The sequence below is a fragment of the Oratosquilla oratoria genome, chromosome 12, assembly GCF_046742065.1.
Source record: "Oratosquilla oratoria isolate Oo_2021 chromosome 12, ASM4674206v1, whole genome shotgun sequence".
NCBI classification, from domain to species: Eukaryota; Metazoa; Arthropoda; class Malacostraca; order Stomatopoda; family Squillidae; genus Oratosquilla; species Oratosquilla oratoria.
Window position 1 is genome coordinate 6414542 of NC_134788.1, and position 27818 is coordinate 6442359.

Genomic DNA, 27818 nt, shown 5'->3' on the forward strand with positions numbered 1-27818 from the left:
CTCACCCCCATCCCCCCACCCATTCCACCTCATGCATCACATCATCATCCATATACAACCAGTCTCCATTCACTCCTGTCTTCTGTCCTCTCCCGTCCTTCCTCAACAGACATTCCCCTCTTCCCCAAAAGCCCCTTCACCCCATCCATCCACCTCATCCTAGGACGTCCCCTCATGTTCACTCCCTCCACATCTGCCTTCCATACCTCTTTTACTAGTCTTTCTTCACTCATTCTTTCCATGTGTCCAAACCATCCTAATACTCTTTCATCAACCCTATCTCCCAACTCCCTTTCCACCCCCGTTCTTCTCCTCACCTCCTCATTTCTCACTCTATCTAGCCTAGTAACCCCCATCATACTTCTCAGACACCTCATCTCAAACACATTCAAGCTCCTTCTCTCTTCCTCTCTTATGTTCCATGTTTCTGCTCCATACGTGCTGTTGGCACAATCACTCCTTCATACAGTCTCCTCTTAGCATCCATTCTCAAATGTCTATTCCTCATTTCACTCTTCAATCCACCAAGGCATTTACTCGCTTCTCTCAATTTACATTCTACCTCCACCTTCACTCCACCTTTTCCTGCCACATTTGCACCCAAGTATCTAAAACTATCCACTTCCTCCAGTCACTCTCCCTTAATGCTCACTTCCAGTCTACTGCCACTTTCACCCCTTGTACATCTCATCACCTTACTTTTACCCACATTTATCTTTAGCTTTCTTCTATCACATACTCTCCCAAACTCTGTCACCAACTTCCTCAGTCCCTCCTCCGGTCCTGCCACAAGCGCAGTGTCATCAGCAAATAACAGCTGGCTCACCTCCCACTTTTCTCCATTTTCTTTAACCATCTCCAATCCCTAACCCACTACCCTTGCATTTACCTCTCGCACTACGCCATCCATGTATAAGTTGAACAGCCAGGGCGACATAACGCATCCTTGACGAAGTCCCACCTTTACCTCGAACAACTCACTCTCTCCATTTCTAATCCTGACACAAGCTCTACTACTCTCATAAAAACTCTTGACAGCTCCTGCAGATATATATACCATATATCTGCAGTACCTCCCACAGTGCCTTTCTGTCTACCCTCTCGTAAGCCTTTTCCAGATCCATAAAAGCCCAAAAAACATCCTTCTCCTTTCCTATAGCTTTCTCACATATTTGTCTTACTACAAAGATCTGATCTACACAACCTCTACTCGTCCTAAATCCACACTGTTCCTCACCAATTACTCCCTCTGTTCCTCTCCTAATCCTCTCAATTAAGATCCTCCCATAAGCCTTCCCAACTACACTTAACAAGCTAATCCCTCTGAAACTACTACATTCACACTTGTACCCTTTTCCCTTGTAAAGTGGAACTATACAGGCACTTCTCCAGTCCTCCGGCACTCTACCCTCTCTCCAGCAAACATTAAATAACCTCACCAACCAGTCCACCATCACTGAACCTCCCTTTTTCAGACATTCTGCATGACATCCATCCAGACCAGGTGCCTTACCTGCTTTCATCATCTTTACAACTGCCTTCACCTCATCCATCCTTATTTCTCCTCCATTCTCCTCACTCATCACTCTCATTTTCTTCGCATTTCCCACTGCAGCTATCTTTCCTTCCCTATCCTCCTTCACATTCAGCAACTCCCTAAAATATTCTGCCCATCTTCCCCTCACTGCCATCTCTTCCATTATCAACTCTCCATCTGTACCTTTTACCTTTTCTTCCCTACTTGATTCGCCTCCTCTTCCTCTCTTAATTTCTTTCCAAAACATCTTTTTATTACTTTCAAAATTTTGTCATACTCTTACCCCATTTCACATCTGCTCTCCTCTTTGCCTCCTTTACCTTTTGCTTTACTTCTCTTTTCTTTTCTTTGTACCTCTCATACGACTCCCTCGTCCTATTTTGTAACCAATCTGTGAAAGCTTGCTTTTTCTCTTCTACAACCTTCTTTGTTTCCTCATCCCACCATTCACTACCCTTTCTTCTATTTCCTCCTATCCTTCTTGTTCCACACACCATCTTTGCACACTCTGTGACTCCCTCCTTGAACCATCCCCATTCCTCCTCCACACCTAGCTCTACTCTATCCTTCACTCCCTCCCACTCCTCCTTCAGCTTCTTCTTGTACTCCTTCTCCTTTTCCTTTTTATTTAAAGAGTTTACTCTAAGCACCTCCCTATCTTTTGTCCCTTTCCTCTTTCTCCATCTATCCTCCACTCTCAACTTACCTTCCACCAAAAAATTATCTGATATTCCCCCACCCTCTCCCCTTAGCACATGTACATCCTTAACTCTTCCTATCATAATCCTATTTACCACTACATAGTCCATCAATGCTCTATCTACCACCCTTCCATCCACCACCCTCTCCCATGTGTACTTATGCTTGACTTTCTTCCGAAATACTGTATTTGCTATCATCAACTCTCTTTCTAGACACATTTCCACCATCAACACTCCACTACGATTCTTTCCTGGAACTCCACATTTCCCAACCACTCCATCAATTGGACCATTTCCTACCCTAGCATTAAGGTCTCCCAGTACTATTACATTGACATTTCTCCCTAAATCCTCTATGCACTCATTTAAATCTATCCAAAAGGCCTCCCTTTCTTCTACACTCTTCTCACTGCCAGGCCCATATGCACTTACAAAGACCCACATCTCCTTTCCCAGTTTCACCTTCATCCACATTATCCTTGAGGAAACCTCCTTCCACTCCACTACACGTTTACCTATCTCTTCACTTACTAGTATAGCCACCCCTTCCCTCCCTCGCCCTCTCTTCACTCCTGATAACCTCCCACTTACACTCCCAAATTTACACTCGCCCTTCCCTTTCAGCTTATATAGACACGTTAGACGAAACGTCAGGAATAAAAGCTTCACCTCCAGTCCATGTTTCCTTTACCGTGTCTATACAACTTGTTCACATGGATTTTCACCTTTCAGCTTAGTTTCACTCAAAGCCAACACATCCATTGTCTTCTCACAAACATACTACCTATCTCTTCCCTTCTACTCTCATCTGTACCACATCCATGCACATTAAAAGACCCAAACCTTAGGGTGCTGGTCAGAAAACTCCCAGACCCTCTTCTGCCTTTGCTTTTTCATTTAGGAATGTCCCCTGTGGGGCTACAAGGAGAAGGATGCCTAGTCCCACTCCCCATCCCTTTCTCACTGGAAAAAAATTTACTTGGCCTCACATTTGATACACACAACCTTCACCCCAGACAACAAAACACTAAGAATAATAATTGGGTACACTATAGCAACACCAATAGAATATGATTTACATTCAGACACTAAAACCCTTCCCATAAAGCAGTACATCAGAATGACAGGCACACAGTTTTACACAAGAGCCCTCAAACTTGTTCAACTTTCACATCACACAAATACAACCCACTAAATGCAACATAAAAATATCTCTAGCAGTAACTTACTCACACATCTATCATAACCAACTTCCTATATCCCACAATACATCCATGTAAAAAAATATCTAGACATTATTTTTGCACATAGTCAAGAATGGGAAATAAATTTCCATCTATATACCAAAGGCTTTTTTCCCCCTCATAAGAGAGGTAGCAAAGTCAAAGGGCATGTACGGCCCATTCCCATCCATTCCACTCCCATCCACAACCCTTCCCGCCTCTTGTCTTAGCACCTTGTGGATGACAGGTCATCCATACATCTTATCCACAGGCCCTGGGTCAGAAGCAATGCAACAAAACAAAGCACACCCACATCAAGGCCACTTCACTTAAAACAGCTTCACAACAGGTATTGGTGGTTATGTGAGGGGTCACAGTCATTCACTCCATCCATATTTTTCTCAAATTATTTTGTCCACTACACAAGTTTTTTGCTTTATGAGCAAACATTTTGTTCCCCATTAAATTATATGAGCAAACCTTTACTGTACATGGAATACTGTACATGGAATCACTTTTTCATCCAAACACATCTCTGATTTCACTTTTTGTTTACGAAAATACAAGGGCAGCAACAACCTCAATGTATCTTTTATTTATCTTTGAGGTTGTTTTAATATAATCATGGTCTGCTTTACACAAGTATTTACTTCATATATTTAGGTGACAAACTAGCTGAAAGTCCAAACTGGGAAGATTTTTTCCACAAAGAATACTGGGATGATTTGGGAATATGGAAAGAATGAGTGATGAAAGGCTAGCAGAAAGTGTGTGGAAGGCCAAAGTGGATGGAGTAAACTTGAGGCTAAGGCCAAGAATATGTACGGATCGAGTGAATGGGGCCTGAGGTGCCAAACAGGGATGAAAATGGTCACGAGATCGATACGAGTAGAGAGTGGTCATGAGTGGATGATGAATTGATGCAGTCCAAAGGGATTTCTTTATGTCTGCTCCGTAAATTCTTCCTTGGATAAAGGGGGAGGGTCACTTTACACAAGCATTTACTTCATATATTTAGGTAACAAACTGGGAAGATTTTTCCACAAAGAATAGTGGGATGATTTGGGACTATGGAAAGAATGAGTGACGATAAACCAGTTTCACCTGTTGAGCCCTACTGGGAAGGTGCTGTGTCTTGCTGCATTGCTTCTGACCTGAGCAGTGATCAGGAGATAGGAATGACCTTTCATCCACAAGGAGCTGCTATAAAAGGAACACTAAATGGGTTTGGAGGGATGTGAGACAGGGCATTCTCCTTCAACGGGGGAAAGAGCATTTTGGTACGTGATTCACCATGGTCTTGCATCATGTGTTGGACTTGTGACTGACACCTATTACCCTCCCAGAAGAGAGCTCAGAGCTCATATATGACCAATCTATGGGTAATGCTGTGACCTTATACACGCACACACCCCCAACTCCCGCCCACAAGAGTTGGGGTAATGACTTGCAGCACAGCGATACTGAAATTATTTCAGCCCTGGGTGGGATTCGAACCCAGACCGCCACAGTGGTGGCCGGGAACTCTACCACTGTGCCACAAGTGTGTGAGTACTGGGGTATGGACTGCATGGTAACATGCAGCCAACGCTTTAAGGACTTCTTTGGGAACTCCTTGACAGATTGGAGCCACACATCATTTGTCTGTTAGATTTAAATCTCTACTCGCAAAGGAATGATGCTACATTTGTACTACAACTGTCCCTCTTTTAAGATCTTCCCTTGAAACTGTCCTTTATTACTTCTATAACTCTACCTCTTCCTATCCTTTGAGGTAGGGGGAGAAAGAATTCAGCTACCAAGTTTCCCATGTGTGTCACACAAGGCAACTAAATGGGACAAAGTGATGGAACTAGGGATTCTTCTGTTTGCTCATCCTACAAGAGATCATGGCATACAAGGTTCTGGATGGGGAACTCCAACCAGAACCCTAATAAAATAGACAAATGCGTATGGTTGCTGTGCAGATGAGAGTAAAAGGGGAGAGATTAGCAGTTTGTTTGTGAGAGGGAATATGGATGTGTTGGCATTTGGTAAAACAAAGCTTAAAGGGACAGAGGTGATTTTGAATTTTGGAGAGTGGTGGGGAGTGTCAGAAGTGATGAGGGGGCAAGAGAGGAAACAAATGCTCTGCTGGTAATTGATACAGGAAAGTGTGTGGTAGAATGGAGGGATGTGTCTTCATGGATAATGTAGATTAAGATGAAACTAGGATAGGAGATGTGACTTTTTGTGAGTGCATATAGAATGAGTGAGAGTTTTTTGCGAGTGCATAATGAGAAAATTTAAGAAGAAAGGAATTTTTTTTTTCTATTTAGATTTAAATAAGTGTTCAAGAGTGTGTTCCAGGAACACAAATGTAATGGTGTTGAGGGATCTCAATGTGTAGATGAGCCAACTGATGGAGTAGGAAGGTAATAACTCTAGTGGAGAGAGAAGATGTTCAATATGTGTTTAGAAATGGAGTTTATATTAGCATGAACAGTGTTTAAGAGGAGAGTCAAACATAAGTATACATGGGACACAGTGATGGATAGAAGAATGTGGTTGACAGGATATTACTAGACTATGTAGTGGTATCCAAAGGAAGGATAGGAAAAGAATAGAATAATTGGGATTTATCTGGCATCACAACATCAATGGTCATTGACACCATAGTATTTATGATTAAGAAAAGGAGGTGGTAAAAAGCCTAAAAAATAAATAAAATAAAAAAGATTGAAATCAAAAGATCACTGAGAAGATCAATAGCATTAAGAAAATTAAAAATAGAATTTATACTGCAGTTATATCCCAGAACACTTCAAAGGGACAGATCTCCTTCATCTCTGTGTTTTGACAAATATTGTTGTCTTTCTCCATCATAACTGGGGCATTCCACCATAATGTGTCTAATGGTTATAGGAACAAGGCAATCATTACAAAATGGAGGAGGACTACCCTCCATAAGAAAGCCATGGGACAATCTAGAGCAGGGGTTCTTATCCTTTTTTCTCCAATTCCCCACTTTTTAGTGAGCCAACTCTCCATTTCCCATCACAGCATCGGTCTTTGACAAATTCGATTTTAACCCATGCAGTGTTTAGTACGTAAATATACGCTTTGCTTTTTTGTGCCATTTTATGGCCTTTAATTTTTGTTTGCATATAATAGATAAACAAACAAAAAGAAACAAAAACACATCGATTAAAAAAAAAAAAAAAAGACAGTGGTTCTTCTGTCCGACCGGTCATTCCCCACTTGGCAACTCCGCCATTCCCCACCAGTGGGGAATTCCCCACAGGTTAAGAACCACTGATCTAGATTGACCAATCCTCAACTGGCAAAGGGTTACTTCCTGTTTTCTGTTCAGCAATGTATAAGACCAAGGATGAATAGTATCAGTAATCTCTCTCATCTTGTTACCAGCCTCAAGATCCCATTGGAGCTGCCAAAGAGATGAGATCTCAGCTTTGATTAGAGGGATATAATCTTCATAAGGTATAGGACGTAAGCAAGGTAAGGGTGAGAGAGCGGCTTCCTTGGCCAATTGATCAGCCTGTTCATTTCCTGGTACTCCGACATATGCTGGAACCCAGCAGAAGTTTATTTCATTACCTCGACGCTCAATTAAAAAAAGCCATTCCAAGATCTTTAAAACTATTGGGTGCCTTGAGTCAAATAGTTCTAGAGACTGCAAGACACTCTTTGAGTCACTAAAAATTGTAAAACATTTGGCTCTGCTTTTCATGGAGGATATAATCTCCACGGCAGACAGTATTCCCGTCAGCTCAGCAGTGAAATTAGATGTTGTATCAGGCAAGGTACCCTTACGATTAAAATCATTTGAGAATATTCCAAAACCAATGCCAGCACTAGTTTTGGAGCCATCAGTAAAAACAAACAGAGGGTTGGTGATTAAAAGAATGTTCTAAAAAAGCATTGCATATTTCATAATCCTTAAAATTACGCTTACAATCGTTAAAATATTTACAGAAAGACACTGTGGGCAGTCTCCATGGGGGAACAACCGAATATTTAAAAGGAAGGATGGGAATCTTGGGAAGATTCATGTCCTCTAAAATCCTTTTCATCCGGTATCCAAAAGGCTTTGGAAGTCTGGGGTGATTGTTGAAACAAGTGTTGTTAAAATCTACTTGAGCTGTTCTAAAAGCAAGAGAGTTGGAAAGCCTCTGCAATCTATGCCAGTATCTAATAGATGAGGTCTGGCGAATAAGATCTAACGACATTTCCCTTTATTGTATGCATGTATTGGTTAGAAATTAAACTACATGTAGAATTAGATTAATGCGTAGTTTCTGTGTACGTGTGTGCGTGCGTGCGTGCTTTAGCGTGAGTTCCAGAGTTCTAGAAGTCGTTGTACCTGTTAATTATTTGTCATATAAATTGTAATGCGAAAGTTGAGTGAATGGGATATAGATCTTTATTACTATCAAATTTGAAGTTGTCATGTAACTGAAAGTGTGTAAATGTAAAATTCTGTATGCAAATGATTAATTGAAATAATTAGATAAATAAAAGTTAGCAACTGTTTTGGATAGGATCCCGAGTGCTTTGTCACGCAGCACTAACAGATTATTGTGCGAGCTCGTCCTGTACGCATCAGTGCATTTCCGTGACTGTGGTGAAGAGTGGAAAGACGAAGTGTACCTTACTCGTACAATATATTAACTTTTGACGTGCAGCGTTTTACTTCACCTTATTGTTAACCAAAAACAATAAATGGTGGCGCGGTGTCGAAAGTTAAGTGCTCCCCAACCGGCCTACCCACAGCGTCTACGCCATTAGTGCATCGGCAGTGTACAAGTCTCTCTCTGCATTGTTTACAACAGAGTGAAGATCTGTGTGACCCTTTTCCAGTCTGCGCTCCTTGTGTGATCCCATATTGCATTTTCAAGCAATTCTCTGCCCTGCAAGCGGCATTCCACCATACACAAGCGCCAGTGCTATAAGGTCACCTCACCACGCTACCTCCAACCACGTTCGTCGCTACCCAAGCCATCGTTCGCATTTCCCGTCTTTCACTCTCACCGTCACCCTTCAGCTCGCACCCCCTACCCAGCTGTCAATCATTCTACGAGTCAGCTCACCAACTACCTTACAGCATACGCGTGACTCCAATTCCTGCAAACGCGTACTTCCAGCATCATCTTCTTCCTCAAGTGGATTACGCAGTTCCAGTCTCTGCTCCACTTCTCCACTTCCAAAGTGGAATCCGGAAACCACGACCGTTTGGAAGTCTCCGCTCCAGCTTCAACTACTTCCACAAACGTCCTGTACTGTGCTTTGCAAAAACGAGGTCACCAGCCCAGCTCACGGCCTAGCTCCATGCGTGACGTCACCGTCCGCGCAAGGCACCACTCCACCTCCATCCGCTCTCCGTTCCTCACAGCGAGACCCAACGGACTCGCCTCCACTGCGACACCAACCACCTCCGCCGTCTTTGCTGAGCGCTCTACCCTCCACATCACCCACCCGACGTCGTCTCCGTTACACGACGATTCCAGTCGGTTTACTGAGCCCCTCCTCCATAAGTGACATTCTTGCACTTAAGTTTCTAAAGCAGTTATTTATACTCGTAAAATCAGTGTTGTGTTATAACTTAGCATTGCCATACAAACAATAGTGTTACTTTTTGTTTTCTTTATATCATTACCATTATTACTTGTATTATTTTGTGTATGTATATATTAATGTTAAATACCTTCATAATTCCTTATAACTCCAATAGATTTCTGTGTACCCTTACTAAAATCTTCCACTGTTTGCAGCAAGTTCCACTGCTCTTCCATTTCACCTGTGTGTTTCTCCATCCCTCTGTGTCTTCTCTCTACATCTCAAGACGTCTTCTTCTAGTAATTCTAAGGTAAGTGGAAAACCATTTTGGCAGTCAGTACATCCTTTATGACAGACCTTCCTTGTAATATTTTTCGTAGCCCCTCCCTCCAGAGTCTACCTTCATCCACAGACTCAACACCTTCACCTCATCCCTCCCCAAAATTCTCATCGCTACTCAGTGTGTCACTAAACGACCTTCCACCCCTACCTTTTTCTCCGTTCTCATCCCCAAGTTTAAGCCCTACCAACATGGCTTCTTCCTCAACCCAACAACCCCGTCAACTCATGACTATTGTACACGATACTGTAGACGTACCCAAATTCACAGGTTCCAATATTCCCTTCCATTCATTCCTTAACAATGTCGAAGCAGCTATTAATCGTAGAAATTGCACTACTGATGATGAAAAACTCATGCTCCCCTCCACCTCAAACTTGGTACTAACTTATGTGATTTTCTTGTGTATCCTTCAAGAGTAAAAGTCATAGATGACCAAAATTCTTCCTTGCCAGTTTGTACCATTAACTCCGATGTGCATCAGGCACAGGTTCCTATTGACGCATCTCACTTCAAAACCCTTGACTTCCCCGATGCTCAACAGGAATTAACTTCTTTATGCAATGCCTTTCGCCATGTCATTGCCTTGCCAGGTGAATCCCTAGGTTCTACAGACCTCATTCACCACCACATTCCCCTTCGTGATGGCTCTAAACCTTGCTATATTCCGGCTTATAGACTCCCGCACAGTAAGCGCAAGATTGTGGACAAGCTCATTGCAGACATGCTTGCCCAAGATATCATTGAACCTTCTATTTCTGAGTGGAATTTTCCCCTATTTGTTGTTCCCAAACCAGATGGTACATTTCGACCTGTTGTTGATTTTAGAGAGCTTAACAAAATCACTGTCCCCGAAAGAACGCCCATTCCCGTTCTCCAGGAAATCCTACATTCTGTTGGTCAGAATAATACTGTCTTTTCAACTTTAGACCTAATGTCAGGATATTTTCAAATTCCTCTTGCTCCGGAAAGCAGACCTCTAACAGCCTTCTCTACCCCTTCTGGTCATTTCCAATTCAAACGTTTGGCTATGGGTCTCACTTCTGCTCCTTCTGTCTTCACACGACTTATGCATACCGTACTTCATGGCTTTATTGGTGAAAATGTTTTCATGTATTTGGATGACATCATAATAGCTTCCAAATCTGTACCCGACCACATTCACACCCTTCAACAAGTCTTTTCTCGTCTTGCAGATGCCAACCTTAAACTTAAACTCAGCAAATGCTCCTTTCTTAAGAAAGAAATTCGTTTTTTGGACATGTACTAACTTCTGATGGCATTCTTACGGTTCCTGATAAAGTCAAAGCTGTTGCTGACTTCCCTCGTCCAACGAACCTTGAGCACCTTCGCTCCTTCCTTGGTCTTTCAGGTTATTACCGTAGGTACATCCGCAATTATTCAAAAATTGCAGCCCCTCTTACTTCCCTACTAAAGAAAGATGTACCCTTCCACTGGTCGTCTGCCCAGGAACAAGCCTTTGCAGACTTAAAGAATGCCCTTACCACTGCTCCTGTCTTAGCCTTTCCTAACTATGACTTACCCTTTATTCTCTACACCGATGCCTCATTCCAAGGTCTTGGTGCTGTCCTCATGCAAGAACAAGACACACACCTTCGCCCTATTGCCTTTACCAGCAGACTCCTTAACAAAGCTGAACGGAACTATTCTGTCACAGAAATTGAAGCTCTTGCTGTAATATATGCACTTAGACATTTTAAGGAAATCATTCTAGGCTATCCTGTCACAGTCCATACAGACCACCAGGCACTTCTTCAACTTTTCAGAGGCAAGAACTTGTCCGGGAAACTTGCTCGCTGGTTCTTGACTATTCAAGAATTCAGTCCCACCTTCTCATTTGTGCGCGGATCAGCAAACCATGTTGCAGACGCACTTTCTAGAAATGTTGCTGCTATCAATACCCTCCCTCAGCCAGTCACTCTTACTCATGCGCGTATACAAGCAGCTCAAAGATCCGACCCAATGTGGAAACGTGTGATATTCTCTCTCGAGTCAGGAGATACATCTGATCTTACAGACTTACCTACCTCCTTGGAACACTTCAGACTTGTCAATGACGTTCTTTATCACGACACCACACTTTCCAACAAGCATGAACCAAACAGACTTGTACAACAACTCGTAGTTCCTTCTGACTTAGTACCTGAAGTTCTGTTCCTTTTACATGATTCTCCACTTGCTGCACATCCAGGAAAAGACAAATGTGTTACACAGGCCAGACTTCAGTACTTTTGGCTTACGATGAGAAAGGATATCCATAACCACATTGACGCCTGTCATTCATGTGCTAGCCATAAAGGTCATATTCAAAGTAAAGTTCCAATATTGACATACCCAATCCCTAGCAAACCCTTTGATATGGTTGCAATTGACCTTCTCAAATTACCACTCACTTCTAGTGGAAACCAGTACCTGTTTGTGTGTATGGATCATTTTTCCAGATTTTGCATACTTGCACCTATCCCAGACAAGACTGCGACAACAATTGCAAAGACATTCATTGACAAAGTTATTTGCCCCTTCACTACTCCCAAAGTTCTTCTCTCTGACAATGGCACGGAATTCAACAATGAGATTCTTTCCAATATTTGCAAGTCCTTTCAAATCACAAAATGTAATGGCCTTGTTGAACGGCAAATCAGAAAGATTCTCAATGTTCTCCGACACCTCGCTTCTGATCTCCATCTCTCCTGGGATCACCATGTCCCTATGATTCAGTCTTGCCTTAACAGTGCCATCAATAGGTCCATATCAGAGTCGCCTCACTTTGTCATCTTTGGTTCCGACAAGCGACTCCCATATGACCTTCTTGCTTCAGAAATAGGTCCCATTTACAACCTTGATGAATTTGTAAAGTTTTCACTTTCAAATATCAGCTCTCTCTTCAAGAGAATTACTCAGTCTCTTTCTCTTGCTAAAGACGAGATGGCCCGTCTTCACAATAAAAATGCTAGAGAATCTAACATTACAATAGGTGACATTGTATATGCCCAGAACCATTCTCCATCTTCCAAGCTTTCACCAAAATTTCTTGGTCCTTTCCGTGTCCTCGCACTAGAACCTACAAACAAAGTCAAACTAAAACACTTGCATTCAGACACAGAATCCATCATGCACCTGGACACCCTTAAGCTTTTCTCTCGAGGTGTAGACTGTGACAATGACACTCCGACTCCCGCAGAACCCCTTCCTCCCTCCCCTCCCATTTCAACATCCCCTGTCTCCCACCCATATAATCTTCGCAACCGTCATACTTCTTGAACCTTCAATCCCTATAGCTGCCAAAAATGTTCTCCACTACCTTCCTTTATTAAATTAATGTTCCATGTATGTTCTCCATGTATATATATATAATGTTCATATGCCAGCATGTACTAATTGCATTTATATCTTTTGTACGTTACATTGTAAGTCGCTGGGGCCAGCTCCTTTCACGTGGCCGAGCGTTTATTGTATGCATGTATTGGTTAGAAATTAAACTACATGTAGAATTAGATTAATGCGTAGTTTCTGTGTACGTGTGTGCGTGCGTGCGTGCTTTAGTGTGAGTTCCAGAGTTCTAGAAGTCGTTGTACCTGTTAATTATTTGTCATATAAATTGTAATGCGAAAGTTGAGTGAATGGGATATAGATCTTTATTACTATCAAATTTGAAGTTGTCATGTAACTGAAAGTGTGTAAATGTAAAATTCTGTATGCAAATGAATAATTAAAATAATTAGATAAATAAAAGTTAGCAACTGTTTTGGATAGGATCCCGAGTGCTTTGTCACGCAGCACTAACAGATTATTGTGCGAGCTCGTCCTGTACGCATCAGTGCATTTCCGTGACTGTGGTGAAGAGTGGAAAGACGAAGTGTACCTTACTCGTACAATATATTAACTTTTGACGTGCAGCGTTTTACTTCACCTTATTGTTAACCAAAAACAATACCTTGCATCAACTAATAAACTTGGTATTGGGGAAGACCTGAAAGCACCTGTGGCCAAACGAACTCCACCGTGGTGTACCGTATCTAAAATTTTCAGTCTGGATGAAGTAGTTGATGAGTAAAACTCGCATCCATACAATAGTTTTGATAAAATAAGGGAGTGATGTATCCGCAAAATTGTTCTGCGGTCAGCACCCCATGAGGTAAGTGCTAAAACTTTTAAAATTTGCATTGTCTCTAGACATAGTGTCTTCAGGGTTTTCAGGTAGGGTACCCAAGAAAAGTGCTTATCAAAAATAAGTCCTAAAAACTTGGTTTCATCAACACAAGGAATCTGGTCATTCTTTAACCAAATAGTAGGGTCAGGGTGCAGACTTCTTAGTCAGCAGAAATGTACGACAGTTTTACTGGGTGAAAATTTAAAACCATTATTATCAGCCCATGAAACTATTTTATTGATGCAGAGTTGTAGTTTTCTTTCAGCTATTGCCATGCTACTAGCTCTAAATGAAATGGAGAGGTCATCTACAAAAAGGGTGGCAAGTATATCAGGAGGAATCACAGATGTCACCCCATTTATAGCTAAACTAAAGAGAGTGACACTGAGAACACACCCCTGAGGTACACCTTCCTTATTTCAGATATGACGTTCCCAACTCTTACTCTAAAAACACAATTGGCTAAAAAATTCTTGATGAAAAAAGCTATTTCTCCTCGAATGCCAATAGCATGTACAGCCTTAAGAATACCATGCTTCCATGTGGTATCATATGCTTTCTCTAAGTCAAAGAAAACAATGATATGATGTTGCTTAGAGACAAAGGCTTTACAAATAGAAGATTCCAGCCAAAGTAAGGCATCTGCAGTGGAGTGCATGCAACGGAAACCACATTGAATATCAGATATGATGTGGTTTCGTTCAAGATACCAGACTAGTCGTGCATTGACAATTTTTTCTAAAATTTTGCACATGCAGCATGTGAGGGCAATAGGATGGTAATTTGATGGAATTGAACCATCTTTATTAGGCTTAAGAAAAGGTAAAATAATATCTATTTCCCAAACACTGGGAAACGAATGTTCGAACCACATCCTATTAAGAAGTGCAAGAATAAAACCTTTAGTTACAGGAGATATATGTTTCAACATGGCATATGTGATGTTGTCAGGACCTGGAGAAGTATCACTGCAGGAGTTGAGTTCAAAGCTGAATCATATTCCTTTTCAGTGTAAGGGAGGTTATAGAATTCTTCATGAGGAGCAGTGAAGTCAAGATTACATTGCTATTCTCTCATTCGGTATTGATATCCAGGAGAGCTGTTGTCTGGTTTAGATATATTAGCAAAATTATTTCCTAAGGCATTACTGACATCTTTAGGATCAAAGACCAAAGAGCCATCTAATTTTAAAACAGGTGGAGGGCTAATGATGTATTTCCCCGATATTTTTCTCAAGTTTTTCCAAACAATCGATGCTGGTGTTCTATAGTTGAATGATGATACAAATTTAGCCCAAGACTGATGCTTTGCTTCTTTGATGGTACCTCAAAGTAATGCCCTGCTTTTACGATAAGCAACTAAATTCTCATCATTTCTATGGCGATGTAATCTAGTCAAAGCTCTTTGTGTTGCTCTATGTAGATTTCGTATGGTGTCAGACCACCACGGTACAGGGCGTCTCCTAAACTTTCCAGATGACTTTGGGATGGAATTAATGCCAGCAGTGTAGAGTGTGTCATTTAAGCACTCCAGTGCAGCTTCTACTGAAGAAAAACTGTCAATACTGTTCTGGACAGTACTCAATTCTTCAAACTTGTCCCAGTCGGCTTTTTCAGTGCACCAGCGAGGAATACCATCAGTAGGAGCACCTTCCTGTGTATACAATACAGTGGGATAGTGATCACTGCTTCGTAAGTCATCAAGGACTTTCCATTCAAAGTCCAAAGCACAATTTGAGCTGCAGATCGATAAATCTATACATGATGTAGAGCCAGTCTGAATGTGATAATGAGTAGGTTCACCAGTATTTAAAACAGTAATGTCCTCCTGCTCCAAAATAGATGAAATTAGATTTCCTTTCTGATTTGAGGTAACATCACCCCATAATGGGTGATGAGCATTAAAGTCACCCATAATAACGAATGGCTGAGGTAACTGTTGAATAAGATTCAACAGATTATCTTTGGTTATATTAGTATTTGGTGGTAGATATAGGGAGCAGACTGTATATCTGCGATTCAAGCCGGCTTGTATCGCAACAGCTTGCAATCGAGACTGAAGAGGGATAGGAACATGAGGTATATCTTTACGGATATACATGCTTCCCCCATGGATACCAATATCTGGATCATATGTAGTACGGTATGCTATGAAGTCTTTAGGGTATGGGGTGAATGAGTCTAACATTATTTCTTGTAAGGAAATAATATTAGGTTGCTGGTCATGGATTAGCAGTTTCAATTCCTCATACTTGGCTCTTAGTCCCTGGCAATTCCATTGGAGCAGAGTGAATTCATTTATGGTTCAGGGAATGTTGGGTGGTGTTGTTACCCGACTTCTTGGTCTTAGATTGTGGAATTGAATGGACCTCAGCTTTAATTGGAAGCTTTGGTGGTTTAGATGACTGAGCTCCAGGTTTAATTTTAGTAGGACCTTCTGGAAAGAATGAGTGAAGAAAGACTAGTAAAAGAGGTATGGAAGGCAGATGTGGAGGGAGTGAACATGAGGGGACGTCCTAGGATGAGGTGGATGGATGGGGTGAAGGGGGCTTTGGGGAAGAGGGGAATGTCTGTTGAGGAAGGAAGGGAGAGGACGGAAGACAGAGGTGAGTGGATAATGGTTGTATATGGATGATGTTGTGACTGCATGAGGAGGAATAGGTGGGGGGGTGGGGGCCGGGGTAGTATGTGTGAGTAAATTTTGACGCAGCCCGAAGGGATTTCTCCCCGTCCTCGCATTATATGCAGAGGGGGACGGAGAGGGGGGGTCGCCGATTAAATGAAGTGGCCTTGCTGTGGATGTACTGTGTCTTGCGACACTGCTTCTGACCCAGGGCGGTGGGCAGGGTGCAGGGATGACCCGTCATCCAGGAGGTGCTCAGATGAGAGGGAGGGTGGGAGGGGTGTGGAGTGTATTTAGGGATGAAATGGGTGGGAGTGTTTTTATGCCTTTTTCTTTTTGGCTACCTCCCTTGTAAGGGGGAAAAAGCCTTGGTATATGTATGTATGTAGGACCTTCTTTAGGTCTACCAGAGGTGGTAGAACTTCCCTGTGGCCCTACAGGTACAGGGGGAGGGACTGGCACTTTCTCTATAGGTACAGAAGGATCTCCTGTTGATCCTTCTAGGTTGAGGGAAAGGTTTCCCACTCCCCTCTCAGGGGTGGGAAGAGGGCCACTATCTGGGCCCTTGGGTGATGATGTAGGGCCTCCCATACCCCAATATGGGAAGAATTGTTAGATGGCATTTTGGATACAGCTGTTGTAGAATCTCTATTCTGAATTTTGCCACTTGGGCAATCCAAAGAGTCTGAACTCCGTGTTCGCTTATTGCGAGTTAGTTGGTCAACTGATCGATTGGTTGATTGTTTGCACTTTATCTGGTGTGACTGATCGGTCTCCATTTTATCCGTATTAGGCTGTGTTTTAGTGGTGAGGTGGCCTGTAGGCTGTAATTTGTTGCCAAGGGCTTCTGAGTATGTCTTAGTATCAGGTTTTGATGAATCAAGCACTTTTCTTCTTGCTTCAGAGTAGCTAATACGTTCTCTGACCTTTATATTTAGGATTTGTTTTTCTAGTATATATTTTTCACAAGATCTAGAGGAAGCTGGGTGCTCTTCATGACAATTAAGACACTTCGATGTTTTTGTACATTCTCCATGTTCGCTTTCACTGCAATTGACACAAATCGGTGGTGTTCCTGCTAATTTCTTGCGACATGTGGTGAATATATGACCAAACATTTGGCAGTGGTAACATCTTCTTGGTGAAGGTATATATGGTCTAACCTTCAGTTTATACCAAGCAGCAGATATTGATGATGGAAGATTGAGGCTTGATTCACACTATCGGTCCGGTCGCGCTCCGCTCCCTCTCCGCTCTCGGTCCGGTCCAATATTGTCTCATTAATTTCAATGGAAGCATTCACACTTGCGCTCTCGCTCCGGTCTCGCTCCGGTCACGGTTCCGTCAAAAGATATTTTTACTGGAGCGAGAGCGGAGCGTGACCGAACTGTGAGCGCCAGTGTGAACTCAGTTGCCACGGTCCTGCTCCTCCTGCTCCACTCCAGTCGAGATTCAGCCTTCATATAAGCAAGTAGTTATACCTTCTGTCCTACCAAACCATGGATAATCCAAAGGAAACACCACAATGGGATCATGAGAAAGTTAGAAAAATGATAAAAAAATGCCTTTTCTTTTTATTTATCACTGATACAGTGACAATGCGTACAGCGAGGATATACATAAGCACCAACTGAATAAAATATAACCTACAAAACTTACTTTAATTTTGTGGATTCAGATGAAATGCTAATAGAATTAGTCAAAAGGTAAACCAGAGCTGTATGACCTGACTTCGCTGCACTACAGTGATAACGTGGCGAAAAGAAGAAGCTGTGTTGAAATAAGCAGGCAGCTGGGTTGTGAAGGTAAGAAATTCCATACAATAGCCTAATGTCCACTGTGGAAATGCATTTCCTATCCTCACTAAACAATTTTCCTATACAATAATGTTTGCATACTTATCATATTGCCAAGGTACTGAGAGAAAAAAAATACACATTATTAACCGAAGAAAGAAATTCCATATGTATAATAACAACCTATTATCCACTGCGGAAATGCATCTCCTTAGCTCACTCAACAAATATTCCTACCCAAGTTTGTTTGTCTACTTATATTTTATCATTTTGCCAAGGCATTGAACCAGCTGGGGAGCTGAAATAATCTTTCAGTGTTTCTCTCGCGCCAAAAGCCTCCTTTGTAGCATTTCCCCCTCTTCCTCTCATTGGACGTACTGTGTTTGATGGAGGCATGACAACAGTATCTGGTAATGCAACAGCATTTGGGTGTATCAGATTGTGAAGTATGCATGTTGTTGTAATGATTGCATTAGCGTTAGAAGGCATAGCTTTAAGTTTCCTTAAATATATTCTGAAGGTTTGCACTAGAATACCAAATGTGCACTCAACTATCCTCCTGGCTCTAGATAATCTATAATTAAAAATCCTCTTCTCTACCTTATGTTCAGTCTGTGAACCTGGGTAGGGCCTCATCAAATTTCTCTTCAGCGGGAAAGCCTCATCTCCCACTATAACATATGGTGCAAGCACATCAGTGCCAGGAAGTGCAGCATCTTCTGGTACATTTCAGGTCATCCTCAATTTTGGATAGTATTTTCTCAAATGTTCCTTTGTTCATTCTGAAATAGCTGTGGAATTTACTCTCATCATCAATGAGACGAGGATACAGAGTATGAAATTCTCCTTCAGTCTTCCTATCTTGCAACATAGGTTGAACCCACAATCTCTTTCTTTTTCTATTTTGTTTTCCTTCTTCTTCTTCATCAAGTGCAATAGCGATTATTGCCAACTCGGCGTCAGAAAAGTCACACATCCTTCGTAACTGATGGTAAGACTTCTACTGGTGTCGAGGGAGGGGGGATGACGGGAACGAGAGCGGACCGATGGTGTGAATACGTCAGAACTGAGAGCGGAGCGCGACCGGACCGATAGTGTGAATCAACCCTGAATACCTCAGAACCGGAGCGGAGTGCAACCGGACCGATAGTGTGAATCAACCCTAAGCAGGTCAAATGTTAAGATTATTAGAGGTTGGTCTACAAGAGTGCCATTTCCTTTTCATTTCATCCAGTGAACACTTGAAACGTGCTGGGATTTCAACTCTGTTAAGAGCTTTTCTTCAGAAAACCTCAGTAGTTCCTTGGAGTAGACAACTCCTCTACATTGGTTGAGTGTCTTGTGAGGGGTACAATCTGCCTCATACCCAGCAACTTTTCCAATGTTCTGCAATTTTGAGCTCTCTTCTGGAGAGTTAGCCTCTATCAGAAGTGATCCACTACTTTGGGGGATGATTTTGGGTTCCCTGCCAATACATTGGATAATTTCTCTATGGACATCAAAAATGTCTAAAGAGTCAATGGGGTTGTCATTGAGCATGGATAAAGTTAAATATTTGTTATAATGGGACTCAAAAATCCCAGGCAAAACATCCAATTGTCCTCGTGGATTAATTAGAGGGGGGAAAGACTTTTCTTTGTTCTTATTTTTCCGCTGTGGCTTAGCGGAATAGGGTTCCAGTGTGATGAAAGACAGTGGACTTTCATCTCTAGAACCAGTAGAGGCCTTGCTCATATCCTTGGTCATGCATAGGTCGTCAACGTTAGGAGAGTTTTCTCTTATGGGTTTGTCTTGACCGCAGTGAGGGTGACCTTACTGGGGGCGGTTCCCCAGTCAGGTGGTTACGAGGCAAACTATGTTTGGGGCACCTTTTCTAGCCCCCTCCCCATGTGGGGTGAGCAGAGTGGATCCTGAGTAGGGCTGCTCAGTCATGTGGGTAGCTACCGAACCATGCTGTTGCCTCAATCCCAACATGAGAGCGATTTATCTTGCCCACACCGCCTATGTGTAGTTCGTGACTAGAGGCTTCCAGAGATCACCTTCTCCTGCCCCCATCGTCACTAGCCATCGCCATAGGGCTTTCTTTAGGGTGATTATGGATGGAGGGTTGATTTGATGATTGCTCGTGAAGGATTTCATCTTGTGAGGTCATCAACAAAAGGTCAATTCCGACAGAAAAAGAAGGGAAAAACTGAAAATAGTAGGAGGATTGAAAGTTGGTTGCTCTTGGTCTGGGCGCTCAGAACTGGCCTTAGTAGCATGGTTGTACCTGCCAGGGTGTGTGATTTCCCTGCTACCTTCACCCAGTTCTTCATCGCACCTCATAAGCCCCACCACATCAAGGTAGCAAGCCGTCGGTGGGGAAGGATGGGAAGAATTCTGGATGTTGTTTTCATGGGTGGAGACTGGATTTTTTTTTTTTTTTTTTTTTTTTTAAGGAAATTTGAGGGTGAAGGAAAAGTGGAAGAAGAGGACATGGGTGGGAGGTAGAGAGGTGCTGAGAGTTAACAGACTGAATGGAAAGGAAAAGAAGAAAGAATACCAGGAGCTGAGAGAAGGGTGGAAGGTGGTGATGGATAAAAGGGAAGTTCATGCAGAAGAAGAATGTGTTTCAAGGAGGCAAACTATGCAAAGATGGTATGTGGGATGAGGAGGATGAGAGGCAACAGAAGGAAGGGCAGTGAATGCTGGAATGAAGAGGTGAAGAGAGTGGTAGAAAAGAAGCAAGTGTATGTTGACTTACTGAAAGGTAAGCATATGAGAGGTACAAGAGAAACAATTGAGTGATGGATGGAGTTGGATGCAAGCCTTAGCTGGACCTCTCTTGTAATAGGGAAAAAGCCTATTGGCATACAGATAGAAATATATAACAATGTACTGTCCCACACTGTACCCATCCTGTAAATTCTCAATTCAATATAAACACTAACCTGCACTAGATTCATTCTGACTGAGGATAATGAGGATCTTGATTTGTTTTTCACATCTCCTCCCTGAGGTGACGTTTCAAGATCCCTGTTTACTGTCCGTCCACTCATAGACTCCACAATAGGTGAAGAAAACCCACCTTGTGGACTCTTGCTCCTTTGCTCCTGTGAAAAAGATAACATAGGATGAATACAACAATGCATGGAGAATAATAACAGAATGTACAAAAACCACCCCAATAGGTTGCCTGCACAGAGAAACCAAAATTCTTCCCACAGAACACATGAAAGTGATGGATCCACAGTTCTTTACAAGAGACTTTAATCCCCGTCAACCATCCCATTACATCAGACAAGCACAACCAACTGAATGCAACAATTAACACACCAGCAACACACTACTTGAAAGTCTAGAAACCTTCCTCCTGCATCACACAACACATCCATACCACAAAAAGAAATTCACAAATAACATAATATACACTTCATGAGAGTTCTTTGCAAGTGTTTAACACCCATCGACCATCCCATTACATCAGACAAGCACAACCAACTGAATGCAATAATTAACACACCAGCAGCACACTACTCAAAAGTCTAGAAACCTTCCCCCTGCATCACACAACACATCCATACCACAAAAAGAAATTCACAATTAGATAACAAAATATGCACTTCATGAGAGACCACTAAATTCCTTATTCTATCAAACCCTGCCAAACATTAGCCTCACAGAAGAATCCTCAATCAATCATTGCCTCAAGTTTCACCATAAGGAATTCCCACATTGGCTACCAATGGTCCTTTAAACCTCCCACAGATCTCTAAGGGAAGTAACTTTGTTGTCTGTGTTGTAGTGTGAGATTGTTTCTGTGTCACCTGCTCAATATGGCAGTGAGAGGAAAGAAGTTGCCAGTTGTCAACTCTCTACATGTGAAAAAGTGTAAGAAATGCAGTTGAAGTAGATAAGGAGAGATCTTGGACCCATTCCAGCCACTTAAGGCTGCATCTCCTGATGAAGGTGAGGGGATTAATGGGTTTTGGAAATGGGCAGTTTTGCTGCAGCCTTCTCCAGGTCAAGATACACACAGTCCATCCATCCCTCTCTCTCTCTTGCAGCACATTAACCACTCTCGAGTAAAAGCTTAACCCATTTAACTCCGATGACAAGATTCTTGTCATTTGGTCAAATAAAACAAAAAATCATAAAACACCAAAATGTTTGATCAAACACCAGAAAAATATGACGTCAGTCCTCACTTCGCAAAGCGAAGCGAGGACTGACGTCATATTTTTCTGGTGTTTGATCAAACATTTTGGTGTTTTATGATTTTTTGTTTTATTTGACCAAATGACAAGAATCTTGTCATCGGAGTTAAATGGGTTAAAATGTTTGAAACATGACCATCCAGATCTGAAGCCAAAATGACTGTCTGTCAATGTTCATCTCTTCAAGATATTTGGTCCATCAATCTTTCACAATCCTTTCACTATTGTGCTGGCTAGTGATACTGACCTATGATTTACTGGTGTCTCCTTACCTCCACCTTTGTGAATTGGTACCACATTGGCCCTTTTCCAGTCAAGCAGCACAATGCCTTCTTTCAACAAACATATAAGAAGACTGTGAATCTTGTCGGCTACATGCTCCCTACATTCTTTAAATACTTCAATACAAGTCAAATTCTTGTGGGCAGCATCAGCTACCTGATGTATGATGTATCAAAATACTCATGTTATAAAATATAAAGTTATAGCTGTATTCCTTGATCTATTTCACTTTGAATACTAATAACCACAGAAAATATGATCAAGCCAGTTCACAGAATATGAGGGTTACTCAGCTACAACTACAAAATAAACATAATCAAGATGCCCACTCATGCCTCATGACACCTTTATAGGCATCATCATATGTAAGGGATTAAGTATCCAGGTTGAGATCCTGTCAGTTCCTGAAGTTTTTGTCATATCCAATAATCCCAAGAGTGTGAATGTGTTTTAGTTTGGATGTACAGGTAGTACAGGTATGTACAGGATGTACAGGTAGTAGATTGTTGAAAATGTATTAGTATGCTACAGATATATATATATATATATATATATATATATATATATATATATATATTATATATGTATATATGTATATATATAATATATATATATATATATATTTTTTTTTTTTTTTTTTTTTTTTTTTTTTTTTTTTTTTTTTCTTTTTTTTTTTTTTTTATGGGGAGGGTTTTGGCTTCATGTGCACATGACCTATTGAGGTGACTTTGGTGCATCCAGTTGTTGTTCTTAAAGCTTTACTTAGTATAACTTGTAAGGTGTCTATGTTTGTTTTCCTAAATGTTGGGAACCATGTTGTATTTACCTAATTGTAGTATACAGGAAAGGAGCAACACTCATTGGGTCCTGCCTCCTACTCTCCCAATTTTATCCCATCTAGCCTCAAATTCATGTACAGTTTCACCTTAATCTATAGCCTTGATTTCCATTCATCATAATCAGATTTGAACCCATGCATTGTTCAGGCTTGGGCTATCACCTATGCTATTCCAAGTATCTATGCATCTGAAGGCAAATGAAAATCCATGTGAACATAATGAGAGGACAAAAAATCACTCCTTAATACAATCTCATCTTAGCATTCATTCCCAAGTGTCTATTTCTCATTACACATTTTAACCACTTCAGTACTTAATCCCCCCTAGGCATTTACTTGTTTCTCTCAATCTACATTTTACCTTCACCTCCACTCTCCTCTTTCCTGCCACATTTGCACCCAAGTATCTAAAAATATCCACTTCCTCCAGTCTCTCTCCCTTAATACTCACTTCCAATTTGTTGCCATCCTCTCCCTTGTACATCTCATCACCTTACATTTACCCACATTTATCTTCAACTTCCTTCTTTTGCACACCTTACCAAACTCTGTCACTTACTTCCTTAATCCCTCCTCTCATCCTGCTACAAGTGCAGTGTCGTCAGCAAACAACAACTGGCTTATCTCCCAATTTTCTCAATTTTCTTTAACTATCTCCAATCCCCTACCCATTACCCTTGCATTTACCTCTTGCACCACCCTATACATGTATAAATTGAACAGCCAAGGTGATGTAACACATCCCTGGAAAGGTCTCACCTTTACCTCAAACCACTCTCTCCATTTCTAATTCTAACGCAAGCTTTACTACTCTTGTAAACACTCTTGACTGCTCTTAACAGCTTTCCTCCTGTCCCATATATCTGCAATATCTCCCATAGTGCCTTCCTGTCTACCCTGTCATAAGTCTTTTCCAATTCCATAAAGGCATAAAAAACATTACCTTTTCCTAAAGCTTTCTCACATATACAACTTACCACAAAAATCTGATCCACACAACCCTTACCTGTCCCAAACCCACACTGTTCCTCACCAATTACTCCCCCTGTTCCTTTCCTAATCCTCTCAATCAAAACCCTCCCTTTTTGCCTTCCCAACTACACCCAACAAACTGATCACTCTGAAACTACTACACTCACATTAGTCCCCTTTTCCCTTGTAAAGTGGAATTATACAGGCACTCCTCCAGTCCTTTGGTACTCTAACCTCTTTTAGACAAACATTAAACTTCATCAGCCAGTCCACCATCACTGTACCTCCCTTTTTTAGATACTCCACATGGCACCCATCCAACCCATGTGCCTTACCTGTTCTCATCATTTTAATAACTGGTTTCACCTCATCTTTCCTTATTTCTCCTCCATTTTCCTCATTTATCAATGTCACTTTCTAAGTGCTTCCCATTGCAACTACCTTTCCCTCCCTATTCTCTTTCACATTTAGCAACTCACTAAAATATTCTGCCCCTCTTCCAAGTCCATCAAGGCATAAAGAACATGCCAGACCACCTGATATCCATCCCTCTGAATCCTCTCCCACAAAACGACAGAGTCCACCTGGCCAGACTGTGATGCAGCCACCACCCAGGCCTTCTAAGCTACCAGAAGAGACTGGATGACTGCACTGTGGACAAATGCCCAGGATGAAACACTTCACCCCATACTATTCAACACATCATGGAAGACTGCATTATACACAATCATGCATGCAAACAACACAACATACATTCCATAAAGGATTTGTGGGAAAACCCCATTTCAGCTGTGGCATTCCTTGGGGAGACAGGTCTGCTCGGACAGTCTAGAGAACAACTACAACCAAGATAAAGCTCAAAAGACCGAGAAAGAGTTTATTGTGTTGATGAGAGAATTTATGGGTATGGAGTAACTGTCCTTGATGTGCATTGAATCTTGGTGTTCTATAGTCATAAAGGAGATGTGTTACATGAATGCCTTGCAGGAGAGTGATCTGGGGAGTTTGATCTGTGTTGCCTCTGTGCTAACAGCACACAGCAACAATCACTCATGTGGATACATGTACAGTGATAATCAGTGTCAGTTTGGTTATGAAGGGTTTCTGCTGTAACATGTGTTTGAAAGATATCCTGGTTTGTCATAGTATGTACAAACCAATTGTGTTTTTGATGAAGAGCATTGGTATGGGTGATGGCAAGTGTGAGATGTATGTCTTGATCTCCTTTTATGTATTTACCTACCTAGTTGTATTTTTCTAGTCATATATGGGAAGGGGAGCTATGCTCATAGTGACCTGTCTTTGTATGTCACAACATCTAGTTCTTAAATTCTTGTATGGTGTTTGCACACACTATTCTTTCATCCAATTTATTCCAGACATCCACCACCTAGTTTACCTAGTTGTATCTTATAGGAAGGGAAGCTACGCTCATGGTGTCCCATCTCTGTATCTTGCCATGTCTAAATTGCTCTTAAATTCATGTATGGTCTTTGCACACACTATTGTTCATCTAGTTTGTTCCATACATCCACCACTCTGTGGGGAAAGCTGTTATTTTTCAGGTCTCTTCTATAACTATCCTTTTTTAGTTTCCTTCCATGTTCCCTTGTATTTCTCTTATCCCAATTTAGTAAGTTTTCTCTATCAAGGACTTCCATACCTCTCATTATTCTATAGTCAACAAGTCATCTCTTTCTCTTTGTTCCAGAATCAGTAATTCTAGTTTTCACAATCTTCATATGACAGTTCTGAAATTGTTGGATTGTTGGATTCTCTCAATTTTCCTTATATTCTTTTTAGTAATGGGTGACCATAGTGTCACTGCATACTACAATTTTGACCTTATCAGTGTGAATAGTGCTTTCTTTACCATTTCTTCATCCAAGTAAAAGCCACCTTTATTGATCTTGGCAAGTTGTAGGTTTCTTCAACAATTTTGTTTATCAGTTTATCAGGGGACATGTCCTTTGTGATGATTACTCCCAGGTCTTTTTCAGATCCCACTTTCTTTACTTCCTTTGCACCAATTTATATTGTCCTGATATCCTTTTTTTTTTTTTTACTTTTTCCAAATTCCATTATGCTACATTTCTTAATGTTGAAGTCCACTTCCCACTTCTGACTCCATTCCCAAACCCTGTTCAGATCTCTCTGCAGCAACTTGCAATCAGTTTCAGTACTCGCTTTAAGTTTTGCCTCATCTGCAAAGAAGCTCATGTAGCATTCCACACCCTAATCAATGTTATTAACATAAATAGCCAACATTATTGGAGCCAATACTGATCCCTGTGGAACTCCATTAATCACCTTTTCCCAAGTAGAACTCTTATCTCTGAGAACTAGCCTTATTTTTATTTCATGCAAGAAATCCTCCATTTCAGTAGTTTACCTTATATACCTCCTATGGTTTCCAGTTTTCTTAAAAGTTTTTTGTATGGTACTTTGTCAAAAGCTTTTTGTAGGTCTAGGAAAGCCCCTCCATCCCTATCTTGTATTATATCTAATAGTCTTGAGTAGAAACAGATCAAATTTGTGGCACATGATCTTCCTGGTCTAAATCCAAATTGTCTAAGATTTAGTATATTGTTCTCCTCAAACTTTTTTCACAAATTTTGGCTACAGTTCTTGTAAGAGAGACCAATCTGTAATTTGTTGGGTCTTCCTTGTTTCCCCCTTTATATACTGTTACACTATCACCATTTTTCTAGTCTCCTGGTATTTTTCCTTCTTTGAGAGAGCATCTTATTATATATTTTGTCTATTAGTTCTTTACATTCTTTTAGTATCCAGTTTGCAATTCCATTTGGGCCATGCAATTTCCAGACATCAAGGTTCCTTATTTGGTCCATTATTTCTTTTCATGTTACTATTATTTCACTCATGGGGGTGGATCTTGCTTCTCGCCCTTCATCCCGATGTTGTGCATTTTCTCTAGTGAACACCAACTTCAAGTGTTTGCTGATGACTTCAGCCATATCTGTATCTTCTGTGTATTCCATATTCACTTGGCAATGTTTCACTATTTCTAGTTTGTTTTTTAGTTTACCATTCACTTATCTATACAATAGTCTAAGCTGATCCTTACATTTTTCTATTGTCTTTTTCATAGTTTCTTTTTTCCTCCATGTATTTTCACATATTCATTCCTTTGATATATATTTGCCACTTTCTAAGTTTTCTCTTTTTTCCATCTTTTCCAAGGTTTATCTCTTTTATCTTTCACTTCACTGCACCTTCTGTTAAACCAGCACTTGATACACACCTTTTCCTGTTTGTTTTTTTATACATATTCATTCATGCCTTCATTATCAATTTCCATTAGAATAATCCATTTTTCTTCCACCTGTGTTTCTTCATTATAGAAATTTTCCCAACTTGCTTTTTGAACAAAATTACCAAGTTTTTCATAGTCCATTTTAATACACATCAGTCTTCCTTTTCTGTGTTTCTCATTTCTCTCAATATATATTTCCTATAATTCTAACTCAAGTTATATGGGGTCACTCTTCACAATTGGTGTCTTGTATTCAATTTTATCAACAATTTCAGGTTCTGAAATAAATAATAGATCTAGTCTCAAT

General features: G+C 41.1%; 1 protein-coding gene across 3 annotated transcripts in view; it reads right to left on the reverse strand.

Annotated features, from left to right (window-relative positions):
* LOC143030923 (uncharacterized) overlaps positions 1–27818 on the reverse strand; it is a 311312-nt gene that overhangs the window by 257806 nt on the left and 25688 nt on the right. For all 3 annotated transcript variants that reach the window (XM_076194184.1, XM_076194185.1, XM_076194186.1), the window contains one exon: positions 20877–21038. In XM_076194184.1, the coding sequence (XP_076050299.1) occupies positions 20877–21038 (162 nt within the window). The remainder of the gene's footprint in view (positions 1–20876; positions 21039–27818) is intronic.